Source organism: Barbus barbus, assembly GCF_936440315.1.
Source record: "Barbus barbus genome assembly, chromosome: 3".
NCBI classification, from domain to species: domain Eukaryota; kingdom Metazoa; phylum Chordata; class Actinopteri; order Cypriniformes; family Cyprinidae; genus Barbus; species Barbus barbus.
Window position 1 is genome coordinate 10,539,995 of NC_136731.1, and position 18,060 is coordinate 10,558,054.

The 18,060-nt window shown below is 37.8% G+C and overlaps 1 protein-coding gene and 1 long non-coding RNA gene across 5 annotated transcripts in view; one reads left to right on the plus strand and one right to left on the minus strand.

The window, feature by feature from the left end:
- Positions 1-9,537, minus strand: part of LOC306855207 (serine/threonine-protein kinase Nek3-like) — a 48,604-nt gene extending 39,067 nt beyond the window's left edge. The window contains exons 1-3 of one of the 4 annotated variants that reach the window (XM_079393702.1): positions 9,357-9,537; positions 7,212-7,266; positions 3,130-3,220 (exon numbers count right to left, since the gene is read on the minus strand). In XM_079393702.1, coding sequence (XP_079249828.1) covers positions 3,130-3,220; positions 7,212-7,226 — 106 coding nt within the window. In that variant the 5' untranslated portion in view covers positions 7,227-7,266; positions 9,357-9,537. Of the gene's footprint in view, positions 1-3,129; positions 3,221-7,199; positions 7,270-9,356 lie in introns of all 4 variants that reach the window. The other 3 variants (XM_079393703.1, XM_079393705.1, XM_079393704.1) reach the window with 3 other exon arrangements.
- LOC306855355 overlaps positions 1-18,060 on the plus strand; it is a 1,003,769-nt gene that overhangs the window by 486,703 nt on the left and 499,006 nt on the right. The window lies entirely within an intron of this gene.

Genomic DNA, 18,060 nt, shown 5'->3' on the forward strand with positions numbered 1-18,060 from the left:
TAGGTTGTACAAAAATAGCCTATTAGCTATTTTATTCGTCTTGTCAAAATACTAAATTTGTTTAATATCTTGCTGTAGTCTAGGAAAAGTGCAGCAGAGAACAATAAATAAATACGGCAGATTTAAAATGATAGGCTAAGCAAAATTTAAATAAAACTGAATTGAACGTTCTTCAAGAACAGCGCATCCACACTTTGCTCTATCCTTTTTCTGCTCTGTCACTCATACCTGCCTGTTCTGGCTGAGGGCGGTAGCCTATATTCACCACAGGTACACCCTGCTCTGAGCATCGTATGCATGCGCCCCGCAAATAAAACAAAGCACTGGTTCATGCGTGCAATGAGTGCATGACAGTCCTGAGTGCAGGCTGTACCAGTGGTCAATAAGAATAAAGCGCAGATATGCTGTTCTGAAAGGAGTCGGGAACAGGAGGATATTGTTAGACCACCCGCTCCCGTTCAAATTACACCAGAGTTACCAACAGGTACCGCGTTTTATTCAAGAATTTAATCCCGCGTTGCAAGAAATCTGGTTGGGTCCCGTTGTTCTTGCGGGAATGCAGACCTCTAGACTACTCTTTCCTGTTAATTCATATGATATATTTATGCTGACATATTTGACATCATCGTTTTTAGTTACTGTATTAAACTAATTGTTGTACCTGTGTATTAAAGCAGTCAGGACGGTTTTAAAATAATATTAGTGACAATGTAATTTTGCTTAATACTGTGTTTGTATCTGTTTATTTTATTTTTTCCTTTGTATCTTTGGTTCTCTCTGAAATACCAAACCTTTATTTGCCAGTGTATTTATCTGCCTGTGAATGTTTGATGACCTGTGATATTGAAGCTTAAAGGTGGGGTAAGCGATTTCTGGAAACTAATGTTGATATTTGAAATCACCAAAACAAACACGCCCCTACCCCAAAAGGGTCTCGCCCCTATTTCGATAGCTCCGCCCCCCACATATAAGCCTGCGCAAACCTAGTTCTGTGAAACAAAGCAAAACCAATGTTACACCGTGTCTACACCGGACGCGAGCAGCGCGACAAAATACTATAGAATACAGTGCTGCGGTGTTCCAGGACAGTATGGAAAACCACTGCATTTCAGAGACATGTTCGTAAAAGGCCCTCATATAAAACAAATACTTGCATGCACAGTTTTAAGGCATCATTAATTGTCTTTTTGGTAACTTCATGACTTAACTGATGTCATAACTACAACTTTGTATGTTCATAGTTTCTTTTGTGCTTTTATATGAAATAATACAGGCCACAGTGCGTGCCGCCACATTTGTACATGCAATTGAAGTGAACGCGCTACGAGTACAGATTAATGGCTGACAGGAAAATTCATTTTTACTGGCATATGGCCTGACAACGTCTCATCTGACTGTTCTTCTTCAACGTCACTGTTGTTCTTCTTAATCTCCTCGTCACCTGTAGCTTTTCTGCGTTTGTTTGACTCGCACCTAGTGCTGATGTGAAGTGGAGTGCACGTAGGAAAAAAGTATCCCGTTTGATGTGGTAGTAAAGATGCTCTGCATCTAAATAAACGCAATTCTTGTCAAGAAAAAATTTAAGCAGCAGCAGTTGTGACTGGGGTGATCAACCCTAGCTCAGCAATTGTTTTTTTTATGACTTCCTATAAAAGACAGGCTGTTGGATATCACTGAGAATTTGACTAAAACAGAAAACACTGCTGTAGCATGAATAATATTAAGTGACTCCATTCTTCTCCATTATAAGCACATTGAAGAAATCATTATGGTGCATATGAAAAGTTTTAAGGGTTTAATTTAAGAGTTTATATTACCCTCTATAGTTACATGTATGTCCATCTCCTCTGAGCAAGTTTGGCCAGCTTTTGAGTGAGATCAAATAAGATCCAAATCTATGTATTTACATTTACATTTATTCATTTAGCTGACGCTTTTATCCAAAGCGACTTACAATTGCTATATCGCACGCCTCTGGAGCAACTAGGGGTTAAGTGTCTTGCTCAGGGACACATTGGTGTCTCACAGTGGATTCGAACCCGGGTCTCTCACACCAAAGGCATGTGTCTTATCCACTGCGCCATCACCACCCATATTTAATAAAAACATAGATTGATTATTTATAGGGGTTATCTTTTGCGCTGATTGGATAAATCGTGTAATTATTAATGATGAATTAGCCATGTTAATTATCTGTGCGTGCTCCTCCCGAAATTTTTTATAAAACATAACTTATTTTAAAAAATGACAGATTGTTTCACTAGATAACGCACTTATTCTTCGGCTGGGATCATGTAGAGCCCTTTGAAGCTGCACTAAAACTGCAGTTTGTAAGTTAAACCCATTGGGTCCCATTTAAGTCCACTATATGCAGAAAATGATGCTGAAATATTTTCCTCAAAAACTTTCTTTTTGACTGAAGAAAAAAGACATTAACATCTTGGATGACATGGGGGTGAGTAAATTATCAGGATTTTTTTATTCTGGAAGTCAACTAATCCTTTAATTGGGTTGAATAGCTGTGCAGGAAGCCCAAAGATGATCTGGAATTTCCTATCCAAATAAAACTGAGTGGCATAGTCAGTTAACAAGTGCCCATATCCCATCAAGCAAAGCAATATTTTAAAGTCCACTGAAAACATATATTCTTACTTATTTTTTATTTTTGCCATAGACAACATGCAACATGCTCGAGCAAGCTAATCAGAGTAAAAATCTCTGAGAAATTTTCTTCGATTTGTTTTCCCCATATTTGACAAATACTGCATGTGTATGTCTCTTGGGAAAACACTGCCAACTAATGGTTATTCCTGGCAAGGCCCTACTTTTAAATTGACACCTGCCATGGTGTTTCTTTTTTGTAGTCTCTGATAAATTAGACTTCAAACTCTTTTAAAGAAGACACTGCTCACCACTAATAATCATGTGTATGGCTTTCTTTATTAGACATATTTTTAAATGCAACCCTAAAAAACCCTCATCATGAAAGACTATCACTCTCAAAAACACAATTTTCAAATGTGTCTTAATTTATAAAACTACTACAAATACACGTAATGATATTAGATCTCAGTTATTACTTTATTATTTGTGACTTCAGACTGTCATTTCTGAGGGTGATTTACTTACGTTTCAGTAAAGGAGATGCAGCGCTCTCATCTGAAGAATCATTGTCATCACCGGCATCAGGGAGTCTCTCATAGCCTTCTGTCTGTAGAGTCTATGAATATAAGAGAGATCAACTTAACCAATTAGAAATGAGCTACAGGGGTGAAACATTATTACTGACACAGATGAAAAAATGCTGCCTTGACATACAGTCATTTTATATTGTATATGGTGTCATGATTTGATAAAAAACAAAGATTTATTATTGTATGTTCTTTTGGCATTTCATTTATTGTATACCTTTTAAATTCGCTCATTGAAAGAACAACAACAGCAGCAGCATGGTGTAACATTTATTTGAAACACATGTATTTGGTACTTGCTACCTTATATCTTTACTCTTTCCCTTCATTCTTTTCATAGCTTTGGAAAACTTGTATCTGATGTTTCTCTATGTCGTTTTTTGCATAACTCCAGGTCGTCGACACCAAGCTTCATTGCAGTTTCTTTCTAGGAATTAAATGCTTTCTCTGAATCTTTAAAGTCTCTCTGCGAGCGATCATACAGGTGAGGATATATTTGGGGCAGCTCAGCTATTCGAGTGTATTTATGTTGCTAGTGACTTGGAGATGTTGTTCTCCTGCCTGACCTCCGTTGAATGAGAAACGAACCAAAAAAAAAAAATTGCACGTCAAAGAAGGTGGAGTTCCAAAACACCCACCGATTGTGTAATCGCCACGGACCAATGGTAGCTCAAAGGTGTTTAGGAGCCAAAACAAACTCCCCCAGAAAGTGCTCTTTGGTAAGCTGTTTCAAACTGCCAAAATGACTCAAAACGAACTTTGTTTGGCCTGAATTTGTTCAAAATGACATCATATCAGTTCGTTCTTCGATTTCATTTGAAGAATATTGGGGCCTTAACCCTCTGGGGTCGACAAACGCGGATGCACGTTTTGTGGCAGATTTTCCTGATAAGGCAGAAATGAGCTTGAATTACTCTGCCATTTTTCTCAGGGAGCACATTACGAAGCAATAATCTCCGAAAAAGGCTCAGCCTGAATGGAGGACCCGCAAGTCCTGGGTTGCAGCGCTATACTGGGACCTGAAGGCCAAGGAGGCTACCGCAGAAGCCTAGCGACTTGGCTGCATGATCCAGCAAGAATGAGGCCGAAGATGTAAGCCATCATTCAGGCTGGATCTAGTACTGACAGGTGAGACCATACCACAGGATTGAGTGTAGTATAATGTGGTTAGAACATGTTATATATCATCTGTCCAATAACTGAAGACAGATACTCACATCATAATTCTTTACTGATAGGGAAATTACTGATAGGGAAGATTTCTCATCAGGTCCTTTCCCTGATCTGCCCATGAACCGCAAATCGCGGGCAATGGGCAGATAATTGTCACCGCACATGCATCGCGCAGCATGTATTCAACTCCCACGGGAGCTAAACATGCTCCGCCCACGCGCTAGATTATGCCGCGAATGCGTCGCTATTCCAGCGAGAGGCGAACGCACTCATGCAGACACGGGTATTACAATTTGGGTAAAAAGTGAAGCACTCACCTTCCCTTTTTCTCAGTAGTCCCACGATACGTCACGATGAGCACACGAGCGCATTCAACTCCCTCGAGAGCTGAACGCGCTTGCTCTTCACCACACACACACACACACACACAACCCACGAGCCGTGTGAAACTGCAGGTATCAGAACAAAGCTTCCGTGCAAGAGAACATGCACTCCTAGTCGTGCTTAGCTTCTGCTAACATAAACAAACGGTCAGTGAAGACGAGGAAGTTGATAACGTATTTTCCCGGCGCCCTTTTATACTGTGGCCAATGTTATTGTCGTGATTAGATATATGCTTCAAGACACCGGTCATGCCAAGGCGTTCCCCATAGCGACCCCTAGAGGACGCAGTTCGAAGTTCCCTCAAAAGGGAATACTTAAATAACACACGTAAATATCAGGTATGATTTACTTGTTTCACTTGTTGAACAGAATCTGTTGAAGGAATGAGTCAAAGTCTGTTTACATCTCTGTGGTTAGATCAGTGTGCACAATAATGTGTCTTTGACCTTCATTATGTATTTTTTGATTATACAGTGTTGTAAATAAAATACAAATAATAAAAAAAAAAAAAAAAAATCAATCTCCTCACATTCTCTCTTACCTTCCTCAAAGTCACACTGATGGGCCATTATGGGGTCATTAGGGGAGGGCCCTTTGTCTCTCAGGTGAAAATCACTTAATATTCAAGGTCATTACCACTCCCTCGCATATTGGCTTTCAATCACAAAACTTTTTCAATCTTTAAAAAAATTTTTAAATCAATATATTGTTTTCTGTAAAATGAGTAAGCAGAAAGATTTTCACATAATTGTTTAGTAAATATTCTAGCCTACAAGACTGATTACTCAAAAGTCTTATTCAGGACTATTTAGTGTGGCTTTTATGGCCTTATTTCAACTAAAGTTTTTGCCCCAAAACGTACTAACCACGCATAATATTTTTTTTCAAAAAAATGCAAACATGTACATCCATCTTGGTCACATATTATAATACAAAGAAAAAAAATACATGTTGGTCAATAGTATGTTATGAGTAGCTGAAATAAGTACAAGTATCAGGGCATGTCAACACATCTCAAGGGCCCCAAAAACACCTCAGACCCCAGAGGGTTAAAAAACATTTGCCAACACGTGCCGGCTAAATGCTAATGAACAATTGCCAAAATTTTGATAGTAAGTGACAAAAAAAAATGCAAACAAAGTCGGCCATCAGTAATTTTTTCTCTTCTCATATATAAAAATGTCTATAACTCCAAAACAAAATGAAATATTTTCACACATTTGACACATACGTATGAGCACACTCTAAGGACACATAAACAATTTGGTGGGATTGTGCCTCTTGGTGGCGCTGTAACTGAATAAAACATGAAATTGCCATTGACTACAATAGAGTATTATGATATAAAATGCTATATTTTGCGAATGCATTATGAAACTTTTATGAACCATTATGAAACATTGTATGTACCATCGACACCATGACCTGAAAGTACCCAAAAAGTTTTGAAACAGTGGTTAAAAATTATAATGAAATTTCAAATAAATGCTAATAGCTTTCTGTGAATCTTGCCTATTGTAATGAGACTGGTATTAATAGATTCCTTGGGTCATGCTGAGAACAGTGATACCAATGTTGCCATAGTCAGCCAAACTTACTGTCTGCCATGTTGTTTTTCTTTATAAACTTATTTTTTGTAACTCTTCCTAGACTGTGGTCCGATTTTCACCAAAATCGAATCATATCATCTTCAGACCATGCTGACAAAAAGTTATGGATTTTGTGTTGATAGTCAAAACCGTTTTCGCATACCACAGCAACGAATTTGAGGCATGATGCCAAAATGACACTTGAGGCTGTATTTCTGCAATGCTTTGGCATATTGACACCAAACTTTGTGTGCCATTGTCACCTCACACAGAACACACCACATCGATTTGATAACAGTACCACATATTAGGCAGACGTGACAAGGCAATAAATCAAATTCAGCCATTTTGACGAAAATCATCCTAAAATGGCTTCAATTACTAATTTCTGCAGTTGGTCGGATGCTTGCTTCTGTACTGCTTGGCCCCGTAATTGCTGCTTGCAGCTATATTTACTATTATTATTATTATTATTATTAAGATCTTTTGTGCTCCCTTCATTCTCGTTCGACAACAACAAGCTAGGAAGCCCATTACTTTCCAGTGCTTTCCTTATGCATCAGATCAGCATGCATTTAATACTTTGCATGCATTTAGTAAAAGTATAAAGTATGTCTACTTGAAAAAAGAAGAATTAGGAAAAATGTATAAAGTCTGAATAATTTATTGCTATTGCATGAATAATATGTAATCATGTAATCAAAAAGTAACAATTTTTTAAATCTGATTATGTAATCTAAACTACATGTAATCAGTTACTATCCAGCACTGTCTATAAATAGCCTATATATGTTAAATACATTTTAATTACAATGAAATGATTACAGATAAATATATTTTTCTCTCTGAAATAAATATATACATTTTAACTCACCGTGACGTCACCCATGTCTCTAACTCACTGAAGCCCTTCACAACTGTTCAGTTATCTGCTAAACACAAAATAATGAATTACATTCATTCAGAATAATCGTTTTATTTCCACACAAAACTGGATTATGAGCAAGTTTCCATATTAATCAGGATGCACGTTGTTAGTGTTATAGATGAATATGTCTGTTAATTAAAAGTTAAACACAAACCCAATCACAAACTAGTTCCTGGACAAATATTTTTCATCAACAGTCTTTTTTTTTTTTTTTTTTCAACAATGGAAGATTTGTTGAAGAATGTCAAAATCACGTACTAACATGTTGGATAGGTATTATAGTGTTTCAGGTCAGATTCACACAGGCTTAGAAATGCTGTTGCTGTCTCAGCAGATCAATCAAAAATCTTGGGAACACATTAGTAATATCTGGGATAATAACAGATTGTGCTGTTGACAATCATCTAAACCACAAACATTAAAAAACTGATTTAATACCCCAACGAATTTCATGGGAAAAACGTTCAAAAATAATTTTTGTTTATAGGCTCATTCCGACAATAAGTATATAGCCTAAGCATTAAAACAAATGTTGCAAGTTGAGCAAAATATGTGATGACGTACTTTCTGTTATTTTCTAACAATACAAAATCCCGTAGACTCGGATTGGCTGAACAATAAAAGCTGAAATGCTGTCCACTAGAGGGAGCCACAGGATAGGAAATCTTTTTAAGTCCACTCTTCACTTTCGTTTTCCAAAAGTTAACATGACAAATAAATGCATATATTTAATTTTTACTGCTAAGCCAACATATTAGATCCTTACCAGTCAGGGCTCAACAATAACTGCCTAATGGTCAGTGGCCAGTGTGATAGACGATTTGCCGCTGCTGTGTACATATGCATTAGCCCAGGGGTGTCCAATACTAGTCCCTGAGGGCCAGTGCCCTGAGGGCCAGAGTGTAGCTCCAACCAGCTCTAGCACACTTGCCTGTAAGTTTCTAGTGACACTGAATCAGGTGTGTTTACTTAGGATTTAAACCCTTATCTTAATTAAGATAATTTCTGCAGAACAAGAACAAGTCTGGACACTACTGCATTAACCCCAAATATGCACTCATACCCCAAAACAGCAAAAACTTTATGATAATAAAATACAGGCGACTTCTGAATGTTTAGTACTTGCATAGCTGTATGTAGCTAGCTTATCACAATGAAATAGCTTCAAGCAGTTGGAATCCCTTAACAACTATGACTTAATTTATTTATTTGTTAAACAGACCTATGTCGTTACAGGTAATGAAATCCTTTACCTTTGACCTTTTTATTTTTTAAATAATACAAACATCATGTAGAGAAAAAGTTTAATGGTAATGGATATGTTGCACATAATTTTGTAACTGACAAATCTGCTGCCGTTAACATCTTAAGCCCTAAACACACTGCACGATTTTTGGCTGTCCCAGACGAAAGATTGGCATCGTGAAACAATCGTGGCCAATCAGAAATCGCCGCGATTGCTTCACGATGCCAATCTTTCGTCTGCAACAGCCAAAAATCATGCAGTGTATCTCAGGCTTTAGCATGGAACAAGTTAATCCGTAACACTGAATCATGACAAAGGATAATGTGTTTGGCCGGAGCATTTGAGTACAGATTGTTTTGTAAATGAAGCACAGTGTAATAGAGAGTTTGCAAAATAACTGCCATTGAAAGAGGAAAAAGCCAACAGTACTGGATCTGACAACAGCTGCATCACAAACCATAAGTAAACAACTCCACCATGCTGTAAATGACGGTTTCATATGGATGTTTTCACAAAATCTGATGTGGTTACACACCACCACACCTATTTGTTATCCTATAAATAATGTGATGTTCTCATTTACAACAGCAAGGAAAAATTTCAAGTGAAAATAAGCATATTTATTTACATTATAATTTTGAAGTAAGGTTGTGCACACATTATTTTTGGTGTCCTCTACATCTGTTTTGTGTTATTAACGTTTAAATTAATGTTTAATTAATTCATGTTAATTTTAACAACAATTCATTATGCTAAACATCGGAAACAAATATAGCTAAAATCAGCTAAAATAAAATGTTCTCCTTTTAGAATGTAAATAATTTTTTTTTTTTTTTTCAGCTCACCTGGACTGCTGGATTGAACCTCACAGTATGAATATTCTTACACACCAGGAGTCAGTGAAGAGTGTCTGGTTGAATAGTGGTCGGCTCTAACTGCAATACAGCTCTTTATTGAGGAACTAAGTCCCTCCCAACCAAATCTTATAGGTGAGTTTGCTAGAAACAACACTTCTTCATGTTGTATGTGCGTGCTTTCCGAAATGTGCTTATGACGCCCACATGACCAGGAAAGCATATAATGTACAACAACTGAACTGTGAACAAACTGAAGTAATTTTACCTCTCAAAGAACTGCCGTATAAGATAAAAAAAAAAAAAAAAAATATATATATATATATATATATATATATATATATATATATATATATATATATATATATATATATATATATATATATATTTTTTTTTTTTTTTTTTTTTTTTAATCTAGGTTAATATGTACATTATAAACTTATATATTCCCAGAAAATTGATTATACTTCATTGAGCTCCTCAGTGAAGTTATGAAACGAAATATTTTTCAATTTTAGATGGTTTTATTGAAGGTGAAGGTGGCCCATTTGTACAGATTAAGTAAACTGAAATGTCCAGGCTGACAGATGAACAGAGAATACAACAGTTATTATTTTGGTAATCAGAACTCTTTTTGAGTGTACAGTAATAATCTCCTGTGTGTCCAACTTTTCTTTTAATGGACAAAGAAATTCAAACTTGCATGAAGATTTCTCAAAAGGACAATCATTTAAAATCATTGAAAGTATTGGAGCCATATGCTTACTAATAATTGTGTTGTATACCCTTTTATGCGTGATGCGTTTTATTTTTAATCTTTAATTTGTAAACCTTTTGTTTTAGCAGGAAAAGCTATTAACGTGTGAAATATGTTGAGTTTGGTTTCATACGAATGGTCACGATAAATGCAACAATTCTGTGTGAATTATATGTCGATTTTCAGCTTTATACGAATGATGATCATTCTTTTATGAGAAGTTATTAAAACTCCAAAGACATTCCCTACATGGAAGATCACGGATTAAGTTAACTTTTGTGTCCAAAAGTATGGGCGGGGCTCCACCTGCAGCACAAGTAAACAAACAAAGCTTTGTTTCTGGCAAAATCCTTTAAGCAGTAAAGATAAAACAAATCTCTGCTTTGTGATTTTCTCAGGTTGCGATCTAAAAGTTTAGTAACGAGTATTAAACTTTTGGGACTTCAGTCCAACTCAGTAAATCTTATCCTTTGAAATATATGCGTGTATGTGTTCGGTAGGTTAGTTTAATGTATTAGAATAGCTCAAATAAATTGTTTTATTATAAAGAATCATTTTCTTGTGTTGTGTATTTTAAAATTAAACATTTGCCCAGATCTGAATATCTAGCTCATAGCTTAATAAATTATCACTAACAGTTATTATGACCTTTTGCCAGGGCATAATATAAATATACAAATTGTTAAGATACAGTAAATTCTACTAGACGCTGGACGAATAGTTGATAAAGTGTAAGCTTAAAATTTATAATCAATTTAATCACATCAACCTGAATCTTTACGATTCGATTCCCTAAGAATTTGAGTTAATTTCTTACAACTATGATAATGATAACAGTTTTGGATGAAAAATTATTCCTCGTGCCTCCTACAAGAGACTAAAGTATATGTATCTCATGGTACACGTTGCCTGTTTTAGGATTAAGAACACTGCATAGTTGTGATTTTATGACAAGCGCAGTGCACGTCTCTCTCTGGCTCAGCACTAGCCAATGCGCGAAACCACAGTTTGAATTTGGCAGCTATGCGACGTCACCGAATGTTCTAAATCCCATATGTGGGACCGTACTCCCAGGGGCACGTAAATAAAAATCCCATATGTGGGACCGTACCGCTCAAAAGGTTAAAGAGATGGGTTTTTAATCTAGATTTAAACAGACAAGGGTGTGTCTGCCTCCCGAACAGTGTTAGGTAGATTATTCCAGAGTTTGGGCGCTATATAGGAAAAGGATGGTTGGTTTCGATATTCTAGGTATTAACAAATTGCCAGAGTTTTCGTAATGATATAATCTATCATCCCAGGCAAGGATGAAAATACACATTCAAATATATAAAGTCAGTAATCATAACTTCAGTCAGTTAAAACATCATAATCATGATTTCTAAAGTTTACAATTAAGTTTTGCAAGCACCCAAATACAGGTACAAGCAGTGATGTGCATACGAGGATTTAAGTCTTGAAGATGTAAAGTGAATAAATTAGTTGTCATCAACGCAGAAACCATAATCCACTTACTATACATAATCCATTGCGATTTATTTGTTATTAAATAAATTTACGTTTCACCCTCATTCAGGTCCTCGGTTTGCCCGCGTTATATAGCATTAGCACAGAATCAGTTGTCCAAAAGAACTAGTTCAGACGTGCTGTGTCAGTCATAGTAGGCAGTCACTGTTCGCTGAATCACGAATGCGCATAGTCATCAGCTCATCAGTTCTCTAATCGGACGTGTCCGAAAGAAACGGTTCTGGGTTCAGTGTATGGTGATCCAAAAACCGCTGCAACCGGTTCTTGACTTGAGAACGAGAACATCACTAGTTTTGAGAACACAGCAGACGTGGAGGACTATAATGCGTACTGAGGTGTTAACCATTCAGGGCTTTATAAGAAATTAGCAAGATTTTAAAATGTATACAGTGTTTAATAGGGAGCCAGTGCAGTGTTGACAGAACTGCGCTAATGTGGTCATACTTCCTGGTTCTTGTAAGAACTCTAGCTGTTGAATTTTGAACCAGCTGAAGTTTGTTTATTAAAGGGTTACTCCACCCCAAAATGAAAATTTTGTCATTAATAACATACCCCCATGTCGTTCCAAACCCGTATAAAAGCTTTGTACGCCTTCAGAACACAATTTAAAATAATATAGATGAAAACCGGGAGGCTTGTGACTGTCCCATTAACTGCCAAGTAACTCTCACTGTTAAGACACAGGAAAGTATGAAAAGCATCAACAGGATAGTCCATCTGCTATCAGTGGTTCAATCTGAATTTTATGATGCAATGAGAATACTTTTTGTACACAAAGAAAATAAAAAACTTTTTTTTTAACAATTCGTCTCCTCTATGTCTCTCTGCGTCAGCGTAGCGCTATTTTAGAGATTATCCACTGGACGCAAACTGTGTACACTCTTCTGTATCAGCCACAACACAAGGATGCACTATTTTCATTCAAATCAAAGTGTAAATAACGTAGAATAGCGCATCCTTGTGTTGCGATACAGAAGAGCGTACGCAGTTTGCGTCCAGAGGATAATCCCGAAGCTTTTACGGGTTTGGAACGACATGGGTGTAAGTGATTAATGACAAAGTTTTCATTTTGGGGTGGAATAACCCTTTAAGCATGCACAAAAATCACCCAATAAAGCATTACAATAATCTAGCCTTGAGGTCATGAACACACAAATTAACGTTTCTGCATTTGACATAGATATCTATTGGTATAATATACATCACATGACTAAACATATCATCGTCATTGTTTTCAAAAGCCTCCATTTTCACAGTGCAAACTACAACATGGAGATGGCGTATTCAAATTGATCCACTTTGGAGAGCATTTTCAAAAAGCTTTGTTTTCATAAAAAAAAACACAATCTCGGTGTGGACAGAAGGCCAAAATGGAGAGAAAAAGATACTACAGATTAGTATGGACAAGGTCTTCACATGTTCAGTGAAATCTGACTCCTGCTGTTCTGTGCTGCAGCTTTGCAGCATGTGCTGGATGGAGCAGTGCTGACACTTTCAGTATATAAATGTTGTGTCTGTTGTCCAACTCAACTAAATGGCTTCTTTTTCTATAAAAAAAGCAAAAATGACCGTGGAGGCGGTACCACGGTGGGCAAGTAAATGGTGTACAGCTGAATACCGGGTAATACTGGTAACACCAACTACCACAGCAAGCCTGTACAGAAAAAAAAGTATGCCAACACTTTTCATACTTCTAAACAAAAATCAATAATTTTGAAAGATTCTTAACAGGTGCACCCGGGAGCAGTTTTGGGGGTAATGCATTACAAGTAGCGCAAGTTACGTAATCAGATTACTTTTTTTCAAGTAACAAGTAAAGTAACACATTACTTTTGAATTTACAAGAAAATATCTGAGTTACTTTTTCAAATAAGTAATGCAAGTTACTTTGTTTTCCCATTTATTGACTGACAAGTCTCCTGTCCCCATGTTGAGAGAAATCAGGAGAAAATGCAGGCACTGTGTAAACATGATGCTTACTGTAGTTCTAGACTAAATTACTCACCTCACTTGCACAAAAACAGATACAGTATTGCTCAAAATGAATAAAAACTGAAGTGCAAACTCAGAATATTATGCAAAGCTGCAATAATTAAATGTTAGCAAAAATCCTTTATGTATTTAACTCAGTGGTGGGCCGTCAGGGGAAGCAGGGCCTTCTCTGCTGGACCTATAAAAAATAAAATTGTGTTAAAAATGTTTTTATTGATTATTTAGGTATCATTTTCATTTGTGTAATGTCTACTAAATTGCCTATGATTAGATTAGTTTAGTTGAGGTTGAACTGGAAATAAAAAAAGTCAAAGGCCAGCACTACAGATAGTGCTACCCTTTTGTTGAAAGGTGTCATCAGAATCATCAGCCAATCAAATTTTGACGTTCAATGACTGGGTCTAGCTACCTGCCCAGTGCTACCCCCAGCGTTAGACCGCCCCTTTAGTCAGGGATTTCAAAGATAGCTACGAAAGTGAAAGTAAACAAAAAGAAAATGACAGCTGCAGTCATTGGGGCCTACACCAGATCTTGTTGCCGATCTACAAAAAAACGCCTTTTTCAAGGCAATAACTGAGAAAGGAAGACCTACACCCAAAACTGAATTCGCTAACAAAGGCCAGCAAAGTTTTTATGCGCCATTTCCAGTGCTATGAGTGGCTAACAGCTAGCACCGAGCACAAGTTTTTTTGTTGGCTGTTTACTTTTAATACGAGTAAAGGGACATGGAATGATAGACCCAGTGACAGGAGAGTGCGTTATTATTTGATGAGTATTGTATCATGCACATTGTTATGGAGGTGTACGTGGTGCGTTGATAATACTGTGGTGTAGTCTGTGGATGTCCAGCATTTGTACAGTTTTGCTGCTTTGGTTGCGTCGTCATTTTAGAGTGACGTAAATGTGCATAGTGAACTGTGTATTGGCGGATTAATTTTACTGACCATAATGTAGGGAAATTTACTCTGCATTTAACCCACACTAATCTAGCCTACTGTTGAAATTGTTGATCAGCCGTCATTGTTGTTGAGAGCCTGTGTGGCATAATATGTGCATTATGCATACGGCTGTGTTAGCTGTAACAGAGATGTGTAAGATGTGTTCATGTAGTTTACAGTTGCTTACTGAAGGCCCTGACTGAAACCCCACGGTATGCCACTGATTTCATTCCATTATATTTACCAGTGTCTTTGCTGCTGACCTAATTCAACCATGCTAACAAGCAAAAATTACTTTAGATAAACTAACATTTGTGTTTCTTTTTTTATTGCTGAAGAGTGTTAACCTTTCTTCTCCTGGGTTCTACCGTACAGACTTGCATTTACATGCATTTCCATTTCCTTCAGCCTACATACATAGCATGATGGGTTTTTATAATAAATACTTTGCATATTCATTACACTTTTGGTGTGAAAGGGCTTTTACATTTTCCAAAAATTGTACTTTTTATATTAAAAACAAACAAGCAAGCCTTGCCCAGATTCAAAAAGTAATGCAAATGCAATGCAAAAGGCAACACATTACTTTCGATAAAAATTAACTAAGTAACGTAATTAGTTACTTTTTTAGGGAGTATCGCAATATTGTAATGCATTACTTTGAAAAGTAACTTTCCCCAACACTGTCAGGGAGTGTACATATCCATCTAAACATTGCATATTTATATAATTAGAAGAATGAAATAGGAATTAGGAAGTTGATGCTCACTGACAATCATACAACAGGTAAAAACAGATCATTACATACAATAATTATAAAGGCTGAACTGTAAATGTATAATTTGCTCTTCAGGAAAGCATACTGAAATTAATGAATGTATGAAAGAATAAAAAAAATAACAACAGATTATAGATTGACTCGTTATTTGTGATTACACAACAAAATGTTCTTTCCTTTTACTTACTGTAAAATGTACAGTGTACTACATTAAATTATAGGGTAATTATGAACTAATCAAGTAAGTTCAACAGCACCTGTAAATTATTATTATTTTTTTTTTTGCTCTTGACTATCAGGGTTCTGTCATTTCAATCTAGTTTATTCGTGCTTTTGTGACAGAGCCCTGACCTGAGGTTGCGTTAGACTTTAATTTTGTCCGTCATTTTGACAGACAGGGTCATACAAATTCTGTCATAATCTATTATTATCCGTCATTTTCATATTTTAATTATAATAACCCATTTAACTGCTTTTATTTTAGTTCACGTTTTCATTTTTTAATAATGAACCTAAAGGACGAGCATATAGGCATTTATTTATGAAGAGAACAGATGAACAGAGACTGCTTCACTTTTCATGTTTAACACCGCAGTGACAACGGACGACACTAAAAACAACAAAATATGCTAGTGCTGGGTAAAAAAAAAAAAGATTTCTCTGTTTTAATAGATTCTTATTTTTTATTCTTATTCTTATTCTTAACTCCCAATTGATGCCGTTTTCATCTGATGAATGCACAGTAGGCTAAGCTTTGTTATGATATGAAATACAGTCTCAGATTTCAAATTCTGTCCATTTTATAAGGAAATTCAAGCAACAAATACCGTTTTGGCGCTCTTTAATGTGGTGTGATAGATCGCTGTAGACACCTCAGATCAAGTGATTCGCTTTATTAATACTTTATTAATACTCACCTGTGTGTAATAAAAGGCATAGCAAAATACTTTTATTATTGTTCTGGAGACGATCGAGCGCTCTGCTGCCTCACTGAAGCGCACTCGCCACCAACTGGACAGGGCTGGGAATTACAGTTATAAATTACAATAGATCACCCTCAGTGTAATCTGCCAAAGTAACGGACGGCCTTCAGATTTTTCCATCACTGCTAAAAAAATTCCATCAATGACGGAGAATTTTCGGTTAACACGACCTCTGGCCCTGACACTCCTGTCATGTCTTGTTGGACAACAACAGGAGTGAGGCACTAAATGATCTGTACCAGCACACCAGTGAGCAGCAGACAGCCCACCCAGATGCTTTTCTCATCTTGGCTGGGGATTTCAACCACGCAGACTTAAAGAGTGTGTTTCCAAAAATACACCAATTCATAGACATCCCAACAAGGGGAAAAAACACTCTGGACTTTGTTTACACCACCCAGAGAGGAGCTTACAAGGCCCTCCCCCTCCCCCACCTCGGAGCCTCAGACCACATCACTGTCATGCTAATGCCTGCACACAGACCGCTCGTTAAAGTCATCAAACCAATACACAAACAGATACAAGTGTGGCCGGAAGGGTCGTCAGAGGCACTTCAAGACTGTTTTGACACCACTGACTGGAATATGTTTAAACAGGCTGCCACATACAACAACACTACTGACCTCCAAGAGTACTCAGAGACTGTCACTGCCTACATCACCAAGTGCATTGATGATGTAACGGTCACAAAGTCCATCACTGTCCGGGCCAACCAGAAGCCGTGAATGACAGGGGAGGTCTACAGACTTCTGAAGGCTCGGAACGCTGCCTTTAGAGCTGGGGATGAGGAGGGCCTGAAGACAGCTAGGGCCAACCTTTCCCGCGGCATCAGAGAGGCCAAGAGACAGTACTCCAGGAGGATAGCTCATCGTTTCAGCGACAGCAGAGACACTCGGAGCCTGTGGCAGGGGATACAGACCATTACGGACTACAAGCCCCCACCACAGACCTGTGACAGCACCATCCCCCTGCTGAACGAGCTGAATGCCTTCTTTGCTCGCTTTGAGGCACAAAACAGCACCACTGCACAGAAGACTCCACCTCCTCCCGACAACCAGGCGATGACGCTGTCCCTTGACAGTGTGAGGAGATCCCTCAGCAGAATCAATGCACGCAAAGCTCCGGGTCCTGACAACATTCCTGGGCGTGTACTGAGAGACTGTGCAGTGGAACTCACTGATGTCTTCACAGACATTTTCAACATCTCGCTAAATCAGGCCGTTGTCCCCTCATGCTTCAAAGCTACCACCATCATTCTAGTCCCGAAGAAGTCATCTCCATCCTGCTTCAATGACTACCGTCCAATAGCACTCACTCCCATCCTCATGAAGTGCTTTGAACGGCTAGTCATGCACCACATCAAGTCTGTCCTCCCCCCTCCCTGGACCCCTTCCAGTTTGCATATAGGTCCAACCGCTCGACCAATGATGCCATCGCCACTGCCCTCCACCCAGCCCTCACACATCTGGACAAAAAAGACTCGTATGTCAGGATGCTGTTCATAGACTTCAGTTCAGCATTCAACACAATCATCCCTCAACAGCTCACTCACAAACTGGTCCAGCTGGGGCTCAACACCTCTCTGTGCAACTGGCTGCTGGACTTCCTGACCGGGAGACCTCAGGCAGTACGTGTCGGCATTAACACATCCAGCACCATCACACTGAACACTGGGGCCCCCCAAGGATGTGTGCTGAGTCCCCTCCTCTTCACTCTGCTG